Source organism: Silurus meridionalis, chromosome 5 (assembly GCF_014805685.1).
Source record: "Silurus meridionalis isolate SWU-2019-XX chromosome 5, ASM1480568v1, whole genome shotgun sequence".
Lineage (NCBI taxonomy): Eukaryota > Metazoa > Chordata > Actinopteri > Siluriformes > Siluridae > Silurus > Silurus meridionalis.
The window spans coordinates 10,402,672-10,426,165 of NC_060888.1; the positions used below are offsets into that span (position 1 = coordinate 10,402,672).

The window sequence follows — 23,494 nt, forward strand, 5'->3', positions numbered from 1 at the left end:
TTCCCTTTTGGTACTCTCTTTTAGTTATGCCATAGCAAGTCTTGCCGGAGTCCCCAACTGCACAGTGCCCTTAACTTTCATACGACAATAAGGACACATAATAATCTAATAATCTATATGCTTCTTTTCCTGTCACCCTCTTCTCTCTCTCTCTCTCTCTCTCTCTCTCTCTCTCTCTCTCTCTCTCTCTCTCTCTCTCTCTCTCTCTCTCTTGGTCAAGTTAAACATGCTTCTGAGGTTCCAGTGACCACTGTTCCTGCACCTCTTCCCTCCTTGGATCTTTCTAGTTTGTCCAGTCCTGCCTCTGGTTTGTGTTTGATTCGATTGGAGGCCACTCTGTGCAGCTGGGGATGGTTTCCTCATCAATGTTCCATGGAAATACGGAGTAAGTACAGGAGCTTTGAGGATGGATTTAGATTGTAGTCAATATCAACAGTCTGCTACAAATTGAGTGGATGTGGCACTGGTCCTGCTATGGATTCAGAGCATCCGCATTCTAAATTATATCGACGATTGGTTGATATTGGCTCAATTAGAGCAACTAGTGGTCCGGCATTGAGATGACGTTCTGGCCCACATGAAGGAAGTGGGGGAAAATAGTGTGCTTTCTCCATCACAGAGAACCACTTACTTAGGTCGTAGTATGGGATTTGACTGTTATTCAAGTTCATCTGTCCCATGCTTGTGTCGAGTCCATTCTAGCGGCTGTCAAGAGAGTGAGGAAAGGCCAGTCACTCACTGTAAAGCAGTTTCATAGACTGTTGGGTCTGATGTCAGCCATGTCCAGTGTGGTACCACTTGGCCTCCTGCACATGAGACCCCTTCAGTGGAGGCTCAAGACCCGGGGTTTCCCGGAGGGGAAATCCACTCCATACAATCAAGGTTAAGTGGTGAGCCCTATGTGCCTTAGATGTGTGGAGAGACTCAGGGCCCTGTGCTGAGAGTTCCTTTGCATCACATCATATGCATCTCTTACAAGTTGGGGAGCGGTCATGAGTGGCCGCTCTGCTCGAGGTCTCTGGGATAGTTCCCATCTAATGTTGCACATGTTGGCCATGCATCAAGCTCTAAGGAATTTCCTCCCAGACCTCAGAAGCCTCAATGTGTTGGTCTGTGCGGACAATACTTCGGTGGTTTATCAACCACCAGAGGGGGTCATCAATTTCATCAAACCAGGGAGCAAACCCTCTGTTGAGATGAGGGACCAAGGCCAGAGGAATGGCGGCTCCACCCGGAGGCGGAGCAAATCTGGGAACTGTGAAGGAAGTGACCTTTGTCAGGTTCCTCGACCTCAGTGCCACTCCTGGCACCTCTGTCCTTTGCCCTAGCTGTGCCCATCCACACTAGGCAGGGATTGTTCAGGCTGGCTAATTGGACTCTCGTTCTCAAAGTGTTTCTGACACAGCTCGAGTTCCTAAAGGGGAAAATCTCCAGGTTACGTATGTAATCATGGTTTCCTAAGGGAATGAGATGCTGCATCTCTGTGCCAGACTGCCTGCATCTCTGCAGTGCTTCCTTCTCTTTTCAGAAGCTGGCACTGGTTTCACTCCATGTGTTTTTAAGCTTCCTGGTTGTGACGTCGTCCCCGCAAGTGATGCCATGCATTCCATTGGACTGATTATACACGTGATTCAGGCATGGACAACAAGGAGACAGGGACCAGCACAATATTAGGCAGGTGGTCTTAATGTTATGCCTGATCTGTGTAATATCAATGGGGGTTGAGCATGGTTGAGCACTGTTTGTGAATGGGGTAAGATGTGTCAATTCTACATGATTAACTAGTTCCTCACCAGCATCCACCCTAATCCCACATAATATTATTACATATGGTGCTACAGGATGACCCAGCAGACGTTTTTAAGGATGCGCAACTGACAATAGGCTAGCTTTCTTTTCTGAAAATACTATTGTCGGAAGCCTAGCTTGCTGACTGACATCTTTCAGTTGTGAACCTATTGGTGTAGCCAGGCTGAAGCAGTATCAAGTCAGCTGCAGCCCAAACAGCACCATCAACCCTTCTGCTTGCTCAGCAGGCTTGGCCGCCCATTTGCATTTGCCTATTAGCTCCAAGACACCTGTTGAGGTAGCTGCTAGCAGAGGAGTGTGGTGCTGAAGAAGTAATCGACCTTGTGGTGCTGAAGCAGTTCATCGCCAAACTACCAGTGGGCATCGCAGAATTGGTCCAATGCCACTGTCCAGCATCACTAGACAAGGTGGTCCAGCTGGCAGAAGATCACTTGGCAGCATACACTGGGCCAAGCAAACCCCTTCCTTCTCCCTCCCTCTCTTTCTCTTTCTCTTGAACTTCCTTTCTTTCTCCTGCCTTCCTCCATCTCTACACCACTGAAACATTTTCCATCAAACAATTTCTCAGAATCAGTGTTTTCCCTACCCTTTCCACTTCAATGTGTCTCCTTCTTCATCTATATAGGTGTGGGGACTGGAATTGTGATAAATCTGGCATTTAGCATTTCCAAAACCAATGACATGTGATGAGGTAAGGGACTAGCTCCGGATTCCTAACATGTCAAGTCAAGTCAAGTCAAGTTTATTTCTATAGCGCTTTTCACAACAGATATTCTCTCAAAGCAGCTTTACAGAAATCAACAGTTAAGGTGAATGGTGTGCATTTATCCCTGATGAGCAAGCCATGGCGACTGTGGCAAAGAAAAACTCCCTTAGATACACAGTGGAGGGCTTCCGCAATTGCACTACACTATATTGTATACCAGTTAGTGTTCAAGTGGGTACACACCACACATTGTTGGATTTAGGCCTGAGACAAAAAAAAGAAAATACTGGCATTTCCAATAATGCTGATAAGAATTTTTGTGGATGGGTCATGCAACAGTGTAGCATGCTACCTAGGACAGCAAAGTTAGAATGACATGAAGTCTGCAGAGGGGCACTTTTCTGGAAATCATTCACATTGTTCAACTTCACTTCAAGTCAAATAAAACACTAAAACTCCTTGAGAAGTCTATTGGCCACTTAAATTGGAAGGGTATTCATATTAATGTTTGTAGGTAATGTAACAAACAGCCACGCTAAAAGTAACATTGCACTTTCCAATAGTTGTGGTCCCAGTGAAATGAAAAGGTATAGATGTCATTGGTCCAACTAAATAGACTGTACATTGCAATATGGGTGCTCAGCTACATCAGATTTGACTGGAAGATGGGTTGTTATTTAACCACCTATAAACTCTCTTAAAATTACTTACTTAGTGACAAGGGCCTGAATAAAAAGTCAATAATGTTGACTATAAGGTTAAGGCAAATGGAAAGAGATGGGACTCTCCAAAAATACCACCTGAATCTCGTTAAACAATGAAGAGAGGCTTTTGTGGTTCTTCGCAAGAGGGCAAAGTTGGGCCAGGAGGTAAATATGAAAACCTAGTTTTATAAACTGATTCCTGATTAATAAGGGGAAGTTGCACCTAACTAGTTCCTCAATGCAGGTCATAGCTGTGAGCTCCTCCAAGAAACACTTTGTTTTTAAAAGTCCAATTTAAACAATAGAGGTGCTTATAGGTTGTCCACACACGGGGCAATGATAACAATGGTAGCTTTCCTCTCTTAGCCAGATGAGGAATCCACATTAGTGGGTGTATGTGGAACTGGAGGTATGGTTGATTGAGAGTTTGTAGTGGAGGGCAGAGCCAGAGAAATTGAGTGATTTCAAGCTTGTGTGGAATTTGGCTAATAATATGTTCTCCATTTTAGTAAGGTGCAGCAAGGATAAGGTGGGGAGAGAGAGAGAGAGAGAGAGAGAGAGAGAGAGAGAGAGAGAGAGAGAGAGAGAGAGAGAGAGAGAGAATTTAGCAGTTATAAGTTCACAGTTCAAGTTCAAGATAAAATATATGAAAAGTGAAAAGACTAGTTAGTAAAAAAAAAAAAACTAAAGAGTTAATTCGAGTTGTTCCAAGCCTTCTTCCATTGCCCTAATTCTCACGTAACCACACAGAAGTGTTATACACCCACACACTGGGATAACTCAGCAGCTGATTACATCTAATTAGTAGTTTGGTTGACATCAGGAGCTAAATATGAATTGCAAGACTGTAAGTCATAAAATGTGATTTAAGATGTTTTGAAGTACATGATATTGCAGTTTTAAAAATAAACCAAATGCTGCAGTGATTTAGTACAGGCAATAGTCATGGGTAAGAATCATAGAAATATTTTATTACCTTGCCAACAAATGTTCCTACTTCATCTTTTATTTTATTACTAGTTATATTTAAAAATTGGATTACCTGGACTTTTCCTAATATACACTCAATTTCGGCAGATGAATCAGAAAGGTGGAAGTTGAAGTGCATCAAGGAGCCCTTTCTTGTTTGCAGTGGTGATGGACAGATTGACGGACGAGGTCAGACAGGAGTCTCCATGCACTATGATGTTTGCAGATGATATTGTGATTTGTGGTGAGAGTAGGGAGCAGGTTGAGAAAAGCCTGGAGATCTGGAGGTACATGCTGGAGAGAAGGGGAATGAAAGTTAGTAGGAGTAAGACAGAGTACATGTGTGTGAATGAGAGGGAGGGCAGTGGAGTGGTGCGGTTGCAGGGAGAAGAGGTGGTGAAGGTGGAGGAGTTCAGGTACCTGGAGTCAACAGTGCAAAGTAATGGACACTGCAGGGTGGAGTGGGTGGAGAAAAGTAGCAGGAGTGATTTGTGATAGAAGGATATCTGCAAGAGTGAAAGGGAAAGTTTATAGGACTGTGGTGAGACCTGCTATGTTGCATGGTTTAGAGACAGTTGCATTGACTGCAAAGACAGGTGGAGCTGGAGGTAGCATAGCTGAAGATGCTGAGGTTTTCATTGGGAGTGACGAGGATGGACGGGATAAGACAAAATGAGGGAGCTGTGATTGAGATGGTTTGGCCATGTGCAGAGGAGTGACATGGGGTATATCGGTAGGAGAATGTTGAGGATGGAGCCGCCAGAAGGGAGAAAAAGAAGACCAAGGAAGAGATTTATGGATGTGGTGAGGGAAGACATGTGGGTAGTTGGTTTGCAAGAGGCAGGTGAAGAGGACAGGGGAGTATTGAGACGGATGATCCGCTGAGGCGACCCCTAATAGGAGCAGCAGAAAGAAGAAGAAGAATATTCTCTAGAGAGCACCCCAAAGCATTTTACACTATAAATTAACAAAAACCTCTGGTCTCTTTACCACTTGGTAAGTAACAGATTTCAGTTTGTTTGTTTTTTTGGGAAAGGAAATCTTCAAATCTTCAAATGATGATACTTTTGGATTTAATTTCCAAACAGCTTTATCACTGCATTTGAGTGTTGTTCGACGAAATACTGTATGGCTAAAGTTGTGGCAGATATCAGGTCAGATACTGTATACAGTTATATGCATCATACAATCATAAGATAGATAGAAACAGCCCAGAAAATGAGAGAGAGTTAAAAGGAAATAGTAGTAGTAGTAGTAGTAGTAGTAGTAGTAGTAGTAGTAATAAAAGAAGAAGAAGAAGAAGAAGAAGAAGAAGAAGAAGAAGAAACTAAAAAAATTAAAGAGAATTAAACCAAGATAAGAACAAAAAATGAGTATAGCATATGTTCATGGTGTACAGTTTCCATTTACCCTATACCTTACCATGTACCTGGCATCTACTGAAGTGACTATAATATGCAATCTTGTGTAAGCAGAATTTATTTATTTGTTTTAAAACAGTCAATAGTTTAACAGGTTTAAGGAGAGGAAAATCAGCTTGCAAGTTATATCCTCCATATTTTTCTAATAGTTAGAGTGTGTGGTTTAACCTGACAATCCACACATTTTACCAATAGAGTAAATAAATTTCTACTTTACCTAAATAAACAGAATTTTCTTTCTTTGCTCACACCAGGGGAAACAATGGCACATGAGAAATTTTTATTGTTTTGTTAACATAATTAATCCAGTAATCCGCAGTAGTGCACTGCATAACATGTTCACGTTTAAGCTACAAGGTACACTAAGCTCAGATCACTGACTATGTGGAATGTTCTCCCAATGTCTGAGTGGGTTGTCTCTGGGTTATTTGGTTTCTTTCCACATATTGAAAATAAGATAATAAGTGGACTGGATAAGGGAAATTGCCTGTAGCTGTGAATCAGTGTGTGAATATGTGTGTGCATGGTGCCATATGATAGATTACTGTCCCATCTGAGTTGAATTCTTCTGCTTTGCTCCAAGTCTTCCTGGGACTTGGAGCAAAAGAGAGAGAGTTTTTTTTTATTATTATCATTATTTTTTTAATGTAAATTATTATGATTATTATTATGATTATTATTATGATTATTATTATTATTGTTGTTGTTGCTGTTGTTGTTGTTGTTTTTTGCTGGGCTTAACAGCATATCAGTATAGTATATCTCAATTTATTACTTAATAACAGACCATTTATGGCAATAGTAATAGGTGTAGTTTGTGATGTCATATAGTTATAAAGAATCGGTTTCTCTCATATGGTAACATAGCAAATGTAAAGCTTTGAATGTGCCATGGGATGAAGACATGGTACTTGGGAAACCAATGTCTGAGTTGTTGAAGGGATCTTTTAAGAATAAAATTTACCATGTTGTATGGTGCACATAAAAAAAAGCAAAAATATGATTTTTTTTACTGTATGTAATGTATCTCCTCTGAAATACCAAGATAGTTTTATCATCAGCTGGACAGTGCTGAACAGTCTTGTCCTTCTGCATTGTTGTTACTTTTTCCCAATTGAGACCCTGGGAACTTTAAAAATTCACAACCAGTGGTTAGTTTTAGAAAGGATTTTTTTTTTATTGCTTGTGCATTAACTTGGAAAATGGGGATACCACACCTGGCTGTTGATTTGCAGTGCTTGCCTTGCAGCATGGCGGATGTTGCCACTGTTAATGGTTTGAAGGACCGCAAGTCATTTTAGAGACTGCTACTTACTTTAATGAGAAGCCTTTCTCACTCTCACTCCTTTTACGTCCCCTGGGGCTCATATCCATTTGTTTTTGTTTTGTGTCTTTCTCTCTCACAGCTCCTCTCACTCTCAGCTGATTATATGTATAAAAAGTGTGTTTCTTGCTTTTTTTTTCTCTTTGTGATTTACAGGTTCAGATGCTCAGTATTGTGGAGACAGTTGGCATTGGTTGACGCCTAATGAGGTTTAGACACAGAGGCTGAGCTGGTCCTGCTTGCACAGAGCTGCTGACTTCATTTGAATCAGTAATAAAGTGCAAAAATATGTCTGTGCCGTACTGATGGAGGGGAGGCAGCCGTGGGTTTGGGCATGCAGTGTCACAGCCCATCAGATTAGCAGCAGAGGAAAGTGCCTGTGATTTTATGCCTCGACTAATGGGGGCTGTATGGTCACACTGTGTAATGCAAAAGAGGCATGTCTTTGTATAATTGTTTTAAGGTATACATGTCCTTGTTTAATCTCACATAATACTCAGTTAAAACTGTACAGCAGTTAAAATTTTATTTTTTATGAATGCACAAAAAAGGATTTACCTATGATAAGGAATTAGACGATTATTTGCAGCTGTAACCTAACGTAATATACAATACATTGCTGTGCCTTAGTTATCAGAAACTTAATACACTTTTTGTAATGAGACTATTTTGGGTGATTAATGGCAAAATAGTTTATGCTGAAAGTAAATTTATAATGTAGCAAGCAATTTAGCATCATAAATAAGACTATTTAATTAAATTTAAATAACATTTATGGACTTTACAGACATCTCTACTACCTTGTCTAGCTTGTCCATAGGTATGTAGGAGAAAATATTTTTAAATTATAAACAGTACTGAATATTACAGGTTCTCAGAGGAGGACAACCTCTGCTATTGGCAGCCGAGCTGCTCTCTTTGCCTGGAACAGGAGAAATACAGGCAACTGCCAATAATGTAGCACTGAGGTATTGACCCTGTTGGCCTGAATCTAAACTGTTTTGGAAAGCCACTTCCTTTCCTCTGGCATTGGTTTCTGGTGGCAAAGGCATATGTTTGATACAAAGACACGCAGCGTATGCACCAGAGAGGACCTCAGTCTCTCTGTCTTACAGTCTTCCAAAAACAAAATTGGGAAGGAATCAACATAGTAAACGCTGAAATAAAGAATAAGACCCAAGTTCTTTGTTTAAATAGTGAGTCTCTCTTTAAAGTTACATTCACTTTTATATTTCCATAGATACAATTTCCTATGCTTTTCTATTACTGGATTTTTGTGTTATGTATTGTATTCCTCAAAAAACCTTATACTATCCCACAGTACATACTAATTATTACTGCCTAATATAGGTAACTACTGGGTGATGTTAACTAAAAACAAATAATAATTCACACTGAATAATTATATTTAGGATGTTTGACAGAGTTTATGACAAAATAGTGGAACATTTTGGTCAACATTTCACCTAATGGCAAAGAGCACAAGCTTTTCAATTCCTAGACTACTTTAGGTATTCTAGACACATTTCCCAAGATAGGAAGCAGAGTAGGGAGGGGTGAGGTACTAGGGTCTAAGGTAGAGGTCACCGACTAAGTATGTGTAGGCTGAATCCTCAATCCTCCAGGGTGACTGTAGGGTAATTAATAATTAATGCCAGAGACGGCATGTTTGAAATGCAGATGTGATAACTGCAAGCTTGGCACCGTGCTTCAGTGGAAGCAGATTTGGAAGCTACAGGGAAAAAGGGCTCCTCCATAAGCAGGCTAAAACAGAGGACCTGGGTGCAAAGCAATGCTGATGGTTTAGATTAGATTCCTTTCAGCTGCTAATTACCTGCATACTCTTTGAAGTTTTGCACACTTCAGAACTATAGGGAACAGTGTCTGATTCAGCCAGGGGGAATATGGGAGAGAGGATCAAATGGATCACTACGAGAACAGGATAGTGAGTTTGAACGTTAGATGAGGGGGATTGTGGGTAAAATTCTAGAGAAACCAGACATTTGTAAACATGCAAAGAATGAACAGCAATGCCTGAATTCAAGACATATTGTTTATTATTGCACAATATAGGCAGTCAAGGATATTGTTTTAGTTGCAAACATTTTGTTACACTGACATTGTTGCATTGACTTATACCTGACTCTTGTCTATTATAATCAAAAGTAAGACTAAGATCAAAAATGTTAGTGAGGACAATGTTGCATATCAGAGTGCCAAATGTGTACTACAAGAAAAGAATAACTTTCAATCCACCGTATTTTATCCTTCTATATTCCATTTATTTGATCCATTTTACTACTTTTAATATTTATTTGCACTAAGTTAGATGCTTTGGTTTAATAGACTGCACAAGTCCAAATATGACACATAAACTTCATATTAAAATAAGACATATAAGAAAATCAGAGATGCTATGCAAGAGCATAAGAACTATTCAATTAACTAGTTAATTAATTAGTCCTTAACAAACATTTTTAAGGATTAATTAATTAACTAATTTAAATTAGTAGATTAAATCAATATAGTATAATTTCATCTACCCATTTATATTATTTAATTAATTAGTCCTTAACAAACATATTTATTTCATTTTTACATGAGTTTTTTTTTTATATATATATAGTAAAATAACTATAGTGGATCATTATTAGTATGTTAAGATCTTATGATTTATAAAAGTAAAATTGTTCAATATTTTGTCAAATATAACCAAAGTCACTGAAGAAACATTTATGTCTACTGTATGAAATAAATCTGCATAGTAATTATTAAAAAAATGTGAATGCAACTTTTAGAGTCTATATCTTAAACAGGCACGTGAACCTCAAGCTATATGTATTTCAGTAAAATAGACAGAAAGAGAAACCTTACCAGGTCCAAGCCTTGACTAAAACCCACAATATTTGGGTGAAAACAGCTTAAAAATTAGTCTGTTAAATGTCTAAAGAGCAATATTTCCATGATTACAATGTAAAAACTACACATATACAGCAACAAGCTATATACATTTTTATGTTTGTACCCTGAGTAGCAAAAATGTTTATACTGTTATTGATATACAGTCTGTATGAACATGTAAAATTGTGGCATATTTACATTTTTTGAGTTTTGTATAAGAGTTCAAAATGCTATGCAAATACAAAAAAACAAAGGCTTGAGCCCAAAACTAAATTATTAACACACCTGCTAACCAGAAAAATGTCACCTCCCTCTGCATTTAAATAGAGTTTCATGAAATGTTTAATTTAATAATGTTTTAAACAATACAAACTGTGTGACTTCACAACATATTCTCACACTCAATCAAATGCATACAATAATTAATAATTATTTCATAGATATAAATCCATGCTCAGACACCAGTGTTATGTGTTAGGGTTAGGGTTCAGGTGGGGGATGGTTTGCATTTACACAGTTTCTTTTGACTTTATTCCTACAAAATCTAATCACATTTAACCACATCACTCTCCCTTGTTTGACTTTTGTACATTTTTTTTCATGACATCAAATGCCATAAATTGCATAACATGCTGCTAATTATTGGAATGCAATGTGACATAAATAGTGACTTCCAAACTTACAGGCTTAAAGAGCAATACATACGGCTTACAAAGAGCAACATGGCATCAGGTTCTGTAGCTGCAGTAGATATAATGTGTTATAGCAAGCAATAGGGGCAGGTTAGGTGGGGGCTCCTGGGGAGTGGAAAAGAAAAAGATAAAGATTAGAAAATAACTCCTGTTTTATAATTGGGCATGCAGCTGTGCTCAGAACGAATCATTCATATTAAAACTCTTATGCAAAAGTAGTTATCATACACCTCTAAGCAGTGATGTGATTGTGATTAACCCCACATAAAGATCAATGTTTTTTTAGTATTTACTTAACATATTCTTGCTTTCATTTAATTGCTGACAACAAAGACGTTATACATTGTCTCACTGTCATAGAACCAGAAGAAGCTTATTAGAGAGGCTGTAAAGAGATGTATAGTTGTAGTAATATAGCAAGTCATTCATTGATCATGTCCTTTACATGTACAGTAACTGAAAAGTATTGCACGTAAGATAAGTTTTTTGTATTTTTCATATTGTAAGTGCATAAATGCATTCTTTTGCCTAGACAGAAGAATAGAAAAAAAATGTAAGGCTGCCTAAATCATCTCAGTCCATGTGGTACAGTTTTGATATGTTTTATGAGGAACAGGGTTGAACTTTTTGGGCATAATTCTGAAAGATATGTTAGGTGCAAAAACAAGTTAACAAATGGCTGTGCAGCTGGAGCATTTTGGCTTGGAAGAAAGAAATTAAATTGCTGAATCAATATATGTTGGCAGTTGACAGACTATACCTCAAAAAGGACAAGTAAAATATTACTGGAAAATTATGAATTTAACCACAAAGTTTTGACCAAAATGTTTCTGTTTGTTTTAAACCTAGATTTTGTTGGTTACTATATGACATCCACTGTGGCTGGTTATGTTTGCTTGAATAAATAATGTTTAAGTCATCCAACTGTTCTTTGATAAAGTAATCAAATAAAATGGCAGTGATCGTATGCGCCTTGAGGTTGTAATCTTAGTAAAGCACAAGTCACATCAAAGGCAGTTCATTGAACTCACACTGAGTGGCTGAGGTCAAGGAAGAATGTGGGTTATGGGAAGCATGTAAATACATTACAAATACAAATTACTTTTCATTTTAAATGTGGCAACACATCATATCATAACCCACCAGTTATCAGAGATGGCTCCATGAACTTGAGTTTGTGAAGACTGACTTGAAATAAATGTAATATATGCAAAAATCAATGGACTATAAAGACATCAACATCTACTAAAAGTGTTAAATCTTTAAACCCATTGACATAAAATCAGCTTTGATCTTAGGTTTGCAGAAGTAGAATTGAATGAAATTTTTATCTTGAAGAAATGTTTACTTTATGGTTTGAGCTTAGTATAGATTAATAATGGCAGCCCATTTGTGGACACAAGAAAAAAACACAGGCACCAACAAACACAGACATACTGTATTTCTCTCTCTCTCTCTCTCTCTCTCTCTCTCTCTCTCTCTTTCTAACTTGCAGGTGCAGACCAAAATTCTTGCAATGTTGTCACCTCCTGCTCTGGTCCTTCACATTGTTCAAAGAGTTAGCCTGAGAGGTTTGGAGAATAGAGATCCATTACAGAGCGGTTCCTCTCAGTCCAGTATCCTTTGTATCTGGATGGAGAGGAAAGGCATGAAGAGTTTGTTTGAAGTTAAAGAGATGGTAATTCACTTCAAGTTATGAAGCACATCAGAAACTCCCACACTTCTTTAAGCTCATGCAGAGGATAAGGCCACTGTACACTTATATATTATATATTTTATATATATATATATATATATATATATATATATATATATATATATATATATATATATATATATATATAAAATTAATTGGAATTATCACATCTGCTAAAATAGGTGAATTAGACAATTGTAAGAATCCACAGCATCTATTTAGTTGTTACAAGTTTAATATTTCATCATAACACATTCCATAGTTACTTTTCATAATTAGGTCTTGTAAATGCTTGTGTTGTATAAAATAGATTTTTGTGTATATCTTACAAACAAGAAAACGAATAAATTATTAATCACATATTTGCACAACACTGCTTTATTTCATTTCTGTAAAAAAAAACTTATGTTACTATATATATATTTATTGCAATAAACATTACATTTATTTATTTTTGTATTTATTTCTTTCAGTGTTTAAAAACGTGAGGGGGTATAAAAATCAAAGATCATTATCATTATTATCATTATTTAAAAAAAAGTTTATTTCTATTTAGTTCTAGAATTTTATATAAAACCACAATCATTTTTAATATATAAATATTTTTATGTGTCAATAATGTTTGTTAAAAATGTCCACTTTGGCCTAATGAATTTTTGTAAAAAAAAAAAAAAAAACAGCATGGACAGAGTTATTTCATGTAACACGGCTTTGGGGCAAAATATTTATTTCATGCCAAATCTGTTTTTACTTTGTTATGTGTTTAATAATGTAGTTAATCGTGCTTAGGAATCCTTAATGTAGATATTACAAACATTAAGAAGAATGTGATTAGAATAAGAGTTACTTTTGACATATTAAGTAGATATATAAAGTAATGATTATTACGTAAACCTAATTGTGTTTCATCAAAAATGTGACGTTCATCTTACTCAAATCGTTTATTACAAAAAGAAAAAAGCATTCTACAGCGGATTTTCTATCAAACGCTAAAAACTAAAACGGATTTTTTTATGCACGTTACTTGCTACATATTTATTTTGCATAATTAAATATTTACTGTCTTTAAAAACTTGCATATATATATAACGCATTCATTGTTTATGTATGGATGAATGTATTAGATTGTTGAGTATGTAGCTATTTAGTGCAGTGGCATAGATCCAAAGGTTGAACTAGTCAATGACTATAAAAACGAGGTTGGTAAAAGTAGTCTAGCACAGATATGATTATGTATGAGAATGGACTTGATCACTTTGACATATAAGACAATTTGAGCGCTGCCCAAGAAGACCCGTGTTTCTCTTACACATAACCCTCAGGACTTAAGTTGGAGACGAAACAAAGAGGGGAGTCTTCATAAATTATGGATGTACCTTCATTTATTACTATGAATTCCTCTTGGGATGAAACATACAGCACTAGCTGCATGGAGTACTGCTGCTCACCCCAGTCTCTGTCCTACATCCTCTTTGCTTTGGCGTTACTAATGCATTTCTTCCAGCATGGCATCCCTGCCAAACTGCCTTGAGGTCTCATTTCATTGGGCTAACAGCACCAAGCCGACTCTGTTTGTACTTATAATGTGTGTGTGTGTGTGTGTGTGTGTGTGTGTGTGTGTGTGTGTGTGTGTGCGCGTGTGTGTGTGTGTGTGTGTGTGTGCAGGGTAGGGAAAGTGTTCAACCGTCTATTATACTCCCTAAAGCTATTTTAATTAGCCAAAAAAATAGGCTACCAAAAAAAAAAAATTGTCAGAACTAAGCAACAGAATTTTTATTTCTATTTTCTCGTCAATACAAGCACATCCCTACCAGAGAATGGATTATAAATAGGACATTGTTATTATTATTATTATTATTATTATTATTATTATTATTATTATTGTTGTTGTTGTTGTTGTTGTTGTTTTTATAGTCGTTGTTGTTGAGGTTGATGATGATGATGATGATGATGATGATGATGAATATTGGTAATACTATTATTAATAATAACCATCATAATTATACATTTTGGTAAATTAATAATCGCAAATCCAACTGATTTTTTACGATGAAAAATTGAGATGATTTTATTTTAAATAAAAGTAATTTTGTGAGGTACGTGGAAATGTTCGCGTATTCAAGATAAAACAAAAAAACTGGAATACAGCGGTTGTTTTTTAAAGCATATATATTTTTATTGTAGTTTGAGAGACGGTCTATAAACTGAGTGTATTGAGCAGCGGGATTGCTGAAGGTCCCAGGCAGCGCGCGCTCACGCTGATGTTAAAGAGGTCATGACACGCGCGTGACAGGTCCCGACCCGGGCTCCATGCTGCTGCACAGCGCGAGCGAAATGCATGTGGGAACACAGAGCAGACGCACACACTGTCCAACCGCCTCAATAGCCTGCAAGCCACTAAACTTAAACAGCGAACAATACAATCCTGTCACCTGGCAGTAAAAACCGATGGTTTGTTTTAAAGCCGGCTTTTTATTTTCTATTCTTACGCGTTTTCTACACAACGAATTTGGTATACAATACGTCTTATTTAAATTGGACTTAACCGTAGTAGACTATTTGGTTGTTTGTTTATGTTGTTAAATATATTATTAAGGAAGATGTCGCCGTAAATGTATACTCTAGACAAATAGGTCTAAACAAAAGTTCCTTGAGGATCATTTAAGGCTTGACAATAAGATAAACTCACGCAATTTCACGCCTTTTCAGTCCGAAATATCTTTAGAATTTGCCACTATTCATATAATTTATTTCACAGATCAAAGTATATATATATATATATATATATATATATATATATATATATATATATATATATATATATATATATATATATATATATATTGCATGCACAAAACATTTTCTCCTGGTATATATTTTGCAATTCTTATTAAAATAATCCTAAAACGCCACATTCATATGCTGCAGAATTTATTGTTAAAGTTTATTTGCAATATTTGTTATTTAGAGGGATTTTATTTTTTATTTTTAGGACGTATCAAAAGTGAACTGGTATAAATAAAAAACACTCATCAATGATCGCACGACTTTTATATTATTATTATTATTGTTGTTGTTGTTGTTATTTTGATTATGATTGTTATTAGACTGGTAGCCCTATCGTTGCCCCAAGTATGCTCTGTTGTAACAGTAGCATATGAGGCACTGGGGCGGTCCGATTTTTCCTCAGCGTCCAGCTTGGGCCTTCTTTTCAATGCAGCTCTTTATTCGGCTCGGGACGCGGATTTGCCTTTTATTCAGCTCGCTATGGAAACGCGGATCGGGAGGAAAAAATGTGCGCCTGAATAAAGGGCCTCGGCCTGAGAGCAGCATCTGTTACACTTGGAAACTTAGACTATGGAGTGAGGACGAGGCAAGGAGCTCAGTCTTGCTCAGTGTCATAGATTTATTTTTCTCTCGTTTTCAAAGTTACATACTATACCACCACAATATAAAAATAACCAGTAAAATAAGCAAATTCACAAAATCCGAACAGTCCCCAGATATTATTTCTACCATTGTCTTGCATTTGCATTACAACTTTTTATTTTATTGGCAAATCGGAAAACGCATTATATAATAGCATTGAAATTGAAAATATTTGCTAACCCAACGGTAGTGTATAAGAGCTGATGATTATAAGAGCATAAGAAAATGAATAATTGAATTTGATTCCTGTGTTATTGTATCTACATTTTTGTAACCAATTAAACTGATTTGCCATAAACCTACATGGTCACGTTATTAAAGAACTAAATATCACACATTTGCCCAGAATTAATGTTGTTCTCTTTTATCAAGCAATATAGAGTCAAAGATTCTGTGAATACAATTTGAACAGTGTCCATGCTTATCAAACAAAGAAACAAACAAAACGTTGCTTGCATAAAAAACTTATATTGCATATAAAGTTGCGCTTAATATTTATTCTGGCTATTAAAGAAGGTACTAGTTCAGTAGGTGAAAGCATTACATAGCCGATGAATGAGATGAAATGCAAGTGTCTCTATGAATTCTCTTCTCCTTTCCCTCTGTATGATACACTGTCACAGAAATGTATGTAAGCCATCTACAGGATGTGTTTGTAAGAGTGCGAAAAGCTCACCTGTAAGGGGCTGTTAGCTTCCTCACTGTTATTTCCTCCTGATCTCTCTCCTTAGAGAAACTGCAGTCTTTAATGACTTTCTGGTGGCTGGTAGCCTTCTTTTATTTCTGCTAAATGTATGAAAATGTATGCAAATTTAAATCAAGCTTAACCTGGGAGCTCTTGCAATATATTTAATGGAATTTCAAACCAATAAGGGGACTCCAATGCAGTCTTCTAATGGCAAATATAATTACGCAGCTAGGTAACCTCTGAAATATGCAGAGACGTATTTCTTTTTTCTTTTTTTTTTCAACTCGGTGAAAACCTGTCGAGATTCTTAAAGACCTACGTGCAAGATTTCTCAGTGTTTTCATGAACCACAGACAATATTTTAGGAGCAAACTGGGAATAGAGCTCTCGTTTTTTCAACATTCTAGGAATAAAATATATTGAAATGTTTTATGCAGCTATGAAAAATCTTTGCCATTTATTAATGAAGCCGTTTGTAGACATATTTCCTATATATTGTGTATATAATCATTTACATATAGTGTAAATTGTAAATTAACCGAATAATAAAAAAAAAGTAAAACAAACAACTGCGCTTCTAGAACCTTTTTCTACAGTAAGTTTTCTAAAGAAATACATTGATAATAGACAATCACTTTCTTAAATGAAGAATGACAGATACAAGTTTATGTTAGTTAAATGTATGCGAGGATAAAAACGGGATAATGACAGCACCTATAAAAGAGTGGTTTATCTACAGTAAATATGATGTGCATATTAGGCAAGATCTCTGCGCTACAAAATCAGCAAATGAGTGGATTCACTTCCTGTTTTGTGTCGTTTTACTTCACAAACGCTCGGGTATCGTTGGGATTTAAGAGGCCTCCCACTTAACCAGTGGCTGTGACACACCAGCGAGGCGGTGAGCCTCGTTTCGATTGGCCGTCGCGGCTGCCAGTCATTTCGCAGTCTGCCGCTTTGGCTTCAGAGTCTAGGAGATGTCAAAGGCTGAAGCTGCTCCCTTAGCCACATTATAACTAGTAGGGGGGATCTCTAGTAAGCAATGGCCACAGCTGCTTCGAATCCCTACAGCATTCTTAGCTCGACTTCCATGGTCCACCCGGACGCCTCGGTCATGCAACACGGGGGGAGCCCTTTCCGAAACCACCAGAAACTGCTCCAAAGCGACTACCTGCAGGGTGTGCAGAGCAATGGACACCCGATCGGGCACCAGTGGGTGAGCAGCTTAGCCGAGGGCAACCCATGGTCAGCGGCACTCGAGCAGCAGGACGTAAAGCCGGGACGGGAAGACCTTCAGCTCGGGGCGATCATCCATCACCGTTCGACGGCGCATGTGGCGCACCACTCGCCCCACACGAATCATCATGCGGGCGCATGGGGCACGCCCGCGTCTCACAACTCGTCATCTATCAACCTGTACTCGCAAACGGGTTTCTCTGTTAACGGCATGCACGGCGGTTTAACGCCGCCGCCGCCGCCACCGAGCTCCGCTCCGAACCAGAGTGTCCATCCTGGACTACGCGAAACGCCTGAGCCTGGCGAGCTGGGGACACACCACTGCCACGACCACTCGGATGAGGAGACGCCGACGTCCGACGAGCTCGAGCAGTTCGCCAAACAGTTCAAACAGCGCCGGATCAAACTGGGCTTCACGCAGGCCGACGTCGGGTTGGCACTCGGCACGCTTTACGGCAACGTGTTCTCGCAGACCACGATCTGTCGCTTTGAGGCTTTGCAGCTCAGCTTTAAAAACATGTGCAAGCTCAAACCGCTGCTGAACAAGTGGCTCGAGGAGGCCGACTCGTCCACGGGCAGCCCGAGTAGCATCGATAAGATCGCCGCGCAGGGCAGAAAGCGCAAGAAACGGACGTCGATCGAGGTGAGCGTCAAAGGCGTGCTCGAAACCCACTTCTTGAAGTGCCCCAAACCAGCGGCGCAGGAGATCTTGTCTCTGGCGGACAGCCTGCAGCTGGAAAAGGAGGTGGTGCGCGTTTGGTTTTGCAATCGACGGCAGAAAGAAAAGCGTATGACGCCGCCGGGAGAGCAGCAAGGACACGAGGTTTACTCTCACACCGTGAACGCGGACAGCTCGTCCTGCCGTGATCTCTGACCAAGAGCGCACTCGCAAAACGGAAATCTTGGCTTTTCATTTTTTATTTTTTTACTGCGGCTCCTACTTCTCTTCCCAACTCTCGACCTTTTTTCACTTTCCTACTCCTTTAATGACAAGGAGCGAAATGACGCGAGCCCGAAAAACAATAAAAATGAGATGTTGCCCTTCAATTTTTTTGACTTTCTTTACCTTAAGATGGGCATTAACTCGACATACACACACAAAAAAAAATTATTTGAATCACAAATGGACGTTCTTTACCAAAATGTTCATTTTTTGTATCACAGCAAGAATATGAAAATATTGTGCCTATTAAAAAAAGACCTCCCAGCGCCTTGGTTAAAAAAAATAGCCTACAATTATACATCAGGTTGAGTAGGCTGCTCATTTTTATTACGCATATTATTGCATGGTCTCTGGGTTTGTTTGTTTTTTATTTGTCATGTTGCTTTGCTTTCCCATGCGCTAGTGTTTCATTTGCACATTTCTGTAACAAGAACACAGCCTGGAGTGATTCATATCTGATGTATTTCGTTTCGATCGATTTCCATCGCTGATGTCTGAATTCTGTCGACGGCCATTTTTTTAACGTCGCGCTTTTAAAGCTTTCGTTTCAATGCATTTTTTATCACGTTCGTTTCTCTTTTACTGTCACTTCGCTGCAATCATGCCACTATTGTGTACTCTTATTTCCGTGCTGTATTACAAGGCAGAAATAAGTACAGCACTTCAGAAGCACGTCGTTAGTTTATTATTATTATTATTATTATTATTATTATTATTATTATTATTATTATTCAGAAATGTCATGGTTGTCGGGTTGTTTTGAAGTCATCCATCATTGACCACATTACTGTGTACTGAACACTAAAACCGAACAGAAAGATACTTTGCCAGTGAAAAGCGTTGCGCTACACTTATAGCCTAGACTTATTTTATTGTACACGTTCAGTATCTAAAGTTTTATAATCTTAAATACTCCAGTTATTGGTTCGTTTCCTAAATATTTTTTTCAATACTGTACAGTTTTGTATATTACAAACTTTTTGAATTTATTAATTTAAACGAAATACCGTTTAGTTATTCATGCACTTAGTGTTGTAAAAAAAAAAAACAAACAAGATATTTTCATTAAAGAAATTGACGTTTTCGGCAGTACTATTCCAAATTTAAGAACAAGTCAAGCGATTATTTATTTTCAGTATAAAGCTTGTATTATGTTTTTGGAGCAAACTGTATAATGTATGTTGGAATAAAACAACTTGTTGGTATAATTTGAGTTCTAGCCTACTTTTCAGCAGTGTTTCTCAGGTTATTATTGATGAATATTTTAGATTTAGGGAGATTTGTGTACTTACATTATTATTATTATTATTATTATTATTATTATTATTATTATTATTATTATTATTATCATTTCTCTTTTTGCTTCCTAATTAACTTAACAGTCTTTCAAATTTTTGACTTATATTTCGTGTAATATGTCCTGCATTTAAAACGCATTGTAAAAATTTATTTCCTACTGAACCCTATAATTAGCTTACTTACGGTTATTAAAATAACGTTGAACAACAACAAAAAAAAACTAAAGAACTAAAGCAGAAGAGTTTAAAGGATGGAGTGGCCTTAAGACTGGAATCATGTCTAATGCCGAAAGTCTGTTTGTTTGTTTGCACGAGAGAGAGAGAGGGGGATATGAAGGAGAGAGAGGAGAAGGAGAGGAAGAGAGGGGCTTTGCCTTGAAATGCAGTGCCTGACTTGAATACTAATTCAGAATAATATATGCATTTTCTCAGCCTGCAACCTTCAGGCCCATGGGGAGGTTCGGTTTAGTAGCCAAGGAGCTCAAATAGTGTAGGTTATTTTGAATCATGATGAAACATTAAATTTGCGTGCGAAAGTATTTTATTCCATGATTTCTACATGTTGTTATTATTATTATTATTATTATTATTATTATTATTATTATTATTATTATTATTATTATTATCGAAGATGTAGTAATAGCAATCAAAACAAGTGACCACAAATGATCCAGACACAATAGCTTCACTTTGCAGTCCATCTGCTGTGCAGAAAAGCTGAGGCTTGTTTACAGGCGGAAAGTGACGTCTGGGATTTGCATAATGACCCTCCTCGCTCTGCGTCCTTCCGGCTAATTTGTCCAGCGCTTCCGGACTGTGCGCTCCACCACAGGAGGTCGCGCCTCTCGCGCCCCAAGCCAAAGTTTTGGAAGCTTCGGGTTTATTCGGTATTGCTGTATTTTACATTTTGATATATTTAAAACCAGTGTTCCGACTTTTAGTGCAGGAAGACTAGAAGAACTTTAAATCTATAATTTTTCGTGAATCTCAGGCCACTGATCTAGAAGGGAAACAATGCGTGGTCACATGTACAACCTAAAAACTAAAATAAACTATTATTCATGGTTTTTTGTGATCAGGTATATGTGTAAATAACTTATTTAATAAACAACTTTGTGCCTGCTGGAAAGTAGTCACGTGACACACGTGACACTCACGCTTCTCTTAAAGCAAGCGTTAAAACGTGAGTGCGCGCGTCCGGCTGCGGACGTTGCCTTGAACATGGAGCCCACTTGCGTGCCAGTGTGAGAAGCGAAGCCTCTCTAGAAATCAACTGCATGAAAAAATATCACGTACTAACAGGGCTGGGATTCAACTTAATTTGCGTGTGAATCCAAAATAATTATGTATTATTCAACGGAATGACATCAGTGTCACTACAATGTAGATTGGATTTTACATTTGTAAATAAATTTGAGTACTTGTAATTGTATTTCATAAATTGGACTTGTTTAAATTCCAAGTTCAAATTAAGTATTTTTTTGGTTTCACAATCTAATTTAAATTCACACCAAAATGTGATTGAGAAGAGAAAAAGAGCTTCATCTCCATTTCATGCAATGAGACGATTTAGGCAAGGCGTCAAAGCAGAAAGGAAGTTTTATTTCAGGTAAAGAAACACTTATTACAGCCTAAGTGTAGGCTATTTGGTAAATTGAGGGAAGTTTTTAAAGCCAGACGCCAGCTGTTATCCTGCATTATTACAAATGTTACATTAGACTAAACATCAACGGATAGCCTTAACCATATATACTGCCATTAATACTAACTGTCTTAATTATTCCGTTGCTAAGACTGTGTCTGAAATGCATAATGGATTGTCTCAAAAAAAAATTCAGTTTCACACTGTAGAAAAACTTAATAAAAATAAACTAGTAGCATGGAAGCCATTGTATGCCAAATAAATTGATTTAATTAAACCAAACTAATCAAAAATTTACTACAAAATAAAATTTGTGCATTTTAATTTCGGACTGCAATTTCTCTAATATGTCTAGTATTTATCTAGACATACAAATTGATTTGATAAAGCAAAACAAAGTTTTATATAAAGTAAAATAGGAGTTTATGGGAAAATGTATGGACAAAACTTTTGCAGAATTCAAAAACGCAAAGCAAAACACCACCTTAAACATTATGAAGTATACATCATCATTAAATTAATTCAAAAAATGGCTATATATAGTACAGAAATGGTGTGTTTATATACTATATACCCAAGGCAATAGGCCAATGTGACAATCATGTACAATTTTACTGCTGCCTAATAAAGTAGAATCCCATGAGAGCTAAATATATTGTGTGATTAAGTCTATAGGCAATACTTAAGTGTAAACCTCCTCAGACCTAAAGTTTTTTTTTTCTTGAATCACAGCTTATGATGTCACTTTATTCCATACTGAAATAGAGGTTTAATTAACTTTAAATTTATAGTCATGGCAACAATTGTTATTTGGTACACAGTCAATTATTTTTGTTCAGTTTTGGCAGTTGCATGCAGTTTCTGTGATCCTAAATGTCATACAAAATCCAAATATGAAACCAGGGGATGGCAAAAAAGGTTTTACAATAGTCTGGAACTGTTTTCTTTCAGTATTTCTAATGAATTTGTGCACGATAACACACAAAAATGTTATCTGTAATTTTGCTATACATTTTGCAGATGATCAGAATAAGTGCATTAGTGTAAATATGTCTTTATTAGCATGGGTTTATTTATTTTGTATTTTTTGCAGATTCATGTACCAATCGGCTAGTCAGCCTCTCTGCCAGTCCAGCCCCAACTGAGCAGCTGTGTCATCTGGGGTGGACAAGGGGAGGAGGATAAGAAGCAGGCTATTGTGGGCCTCTTCAGCAGCCTTTTACAATGAATGTATATTTATCAATTTAAACCTTTCAGTTAATGTTAACTTTACCCACCTCACCATCTCTTCACTCAGTGACTAACCAGCAGCCATCTATTTCTATAGATCTTACATTCCAAACATATCACTGGCTCAAACTGCTTTTTCTATTGTGATTCATTTTGGCATCAGTTTTTATACAGGAATTCACACAGTGACCAGAAACATCAACACAGCAAGAAACACGTACTTCAACATTTTGTAATTACAGTGACTAGTAAGTACAGGGGATTTGATGCAGTGTCACTTGATGCCATCTAGGCATCTCGCTTGCTTAAGGAAATGGATACCGTTTTATGTAAATTATTGCTACTGATTCAGTACATGTTGTCTATGCTTAATTGCCTGTAAGAAAAATGTGCATATGTAAATGGTAATGTGCAATGAACTGGCTTTCAATCCTAGGTGAATGCTCCAAAATTGTGTCCAGGGCTTTAAATCCACCACAACCCTGAGTATGAAAAAAGCATTTACTGCTGATGAATGAACGTATAATATGTCAAATTCAAAAACAGCAATTTATGTACATTGAGATTTTGTACACTGATCAGAGGCTCTCAGCATTCTACCGTTATTATGTAATATATGATAATTATTATACACTTTTGTATTATTTGTGTCTATATAAATAGTTTGAATACAGGTAAATTTTTTTTGACACGTAAGTGGTGCATTTGTTTTGATCAAGTTTGACCATTTGAAACAGCATGGTTAGAGAGATGGTCTTAAAGGATTTTGTGCTGAGGTAACGCACACACACACTAACATTATTGTA

At 37.3% G+C, this 23,494-nt stretch overlaps 1 protein-coding gene and 1 long non-coding RNA gene across 2 annotated transcripts; both read left to right on the plus strand.

Annotated features, from left to right (window-relative positions):
• The first annotated feature begins 16,333 nt into the window (after positions 1-16,333).
• Positions 16,334-18,622, plus strand: LOC124386457 (POU domain, class 3, transcription factor 4-like). Its single transcript, XM_046850309.1, has one exon. The coding sequence runs from the start codon at positions 17,382-17,384 to the stop codon at positions 18,447-18,449; it is 1,068 nt and encodes a 355-aa protein (XP_046706265.1). The 5' UTR covers positions 16,334-17,381; the 3' UTR covers positions 18,450-18,622.
• A 1,993-nt stretch (positions 18,623-20,615) lies between these two features.
• LOC124386307 lies at positions 20,616-23,361 on the plus strand. The gene is made up of 2 exons (XR_006925898.1): positions 20,616-20,703; positions 22,552-23,361. It is a non-coding gene; the product is annotated as an uncharacterized LOC124386307 (long non-coding RNA).
• Positions 23,362-23,494: the final 133 nt, after the last annotated feature.

Coding starts and splice junctions, on each gene's coding strand:
- LOC124386457 (XM_046850309.1), top strand. CDS start 17,382: ATGGCCACAGCTGCTTCGAATCCCTACAGCATTCTTAGCTCGACTTCC.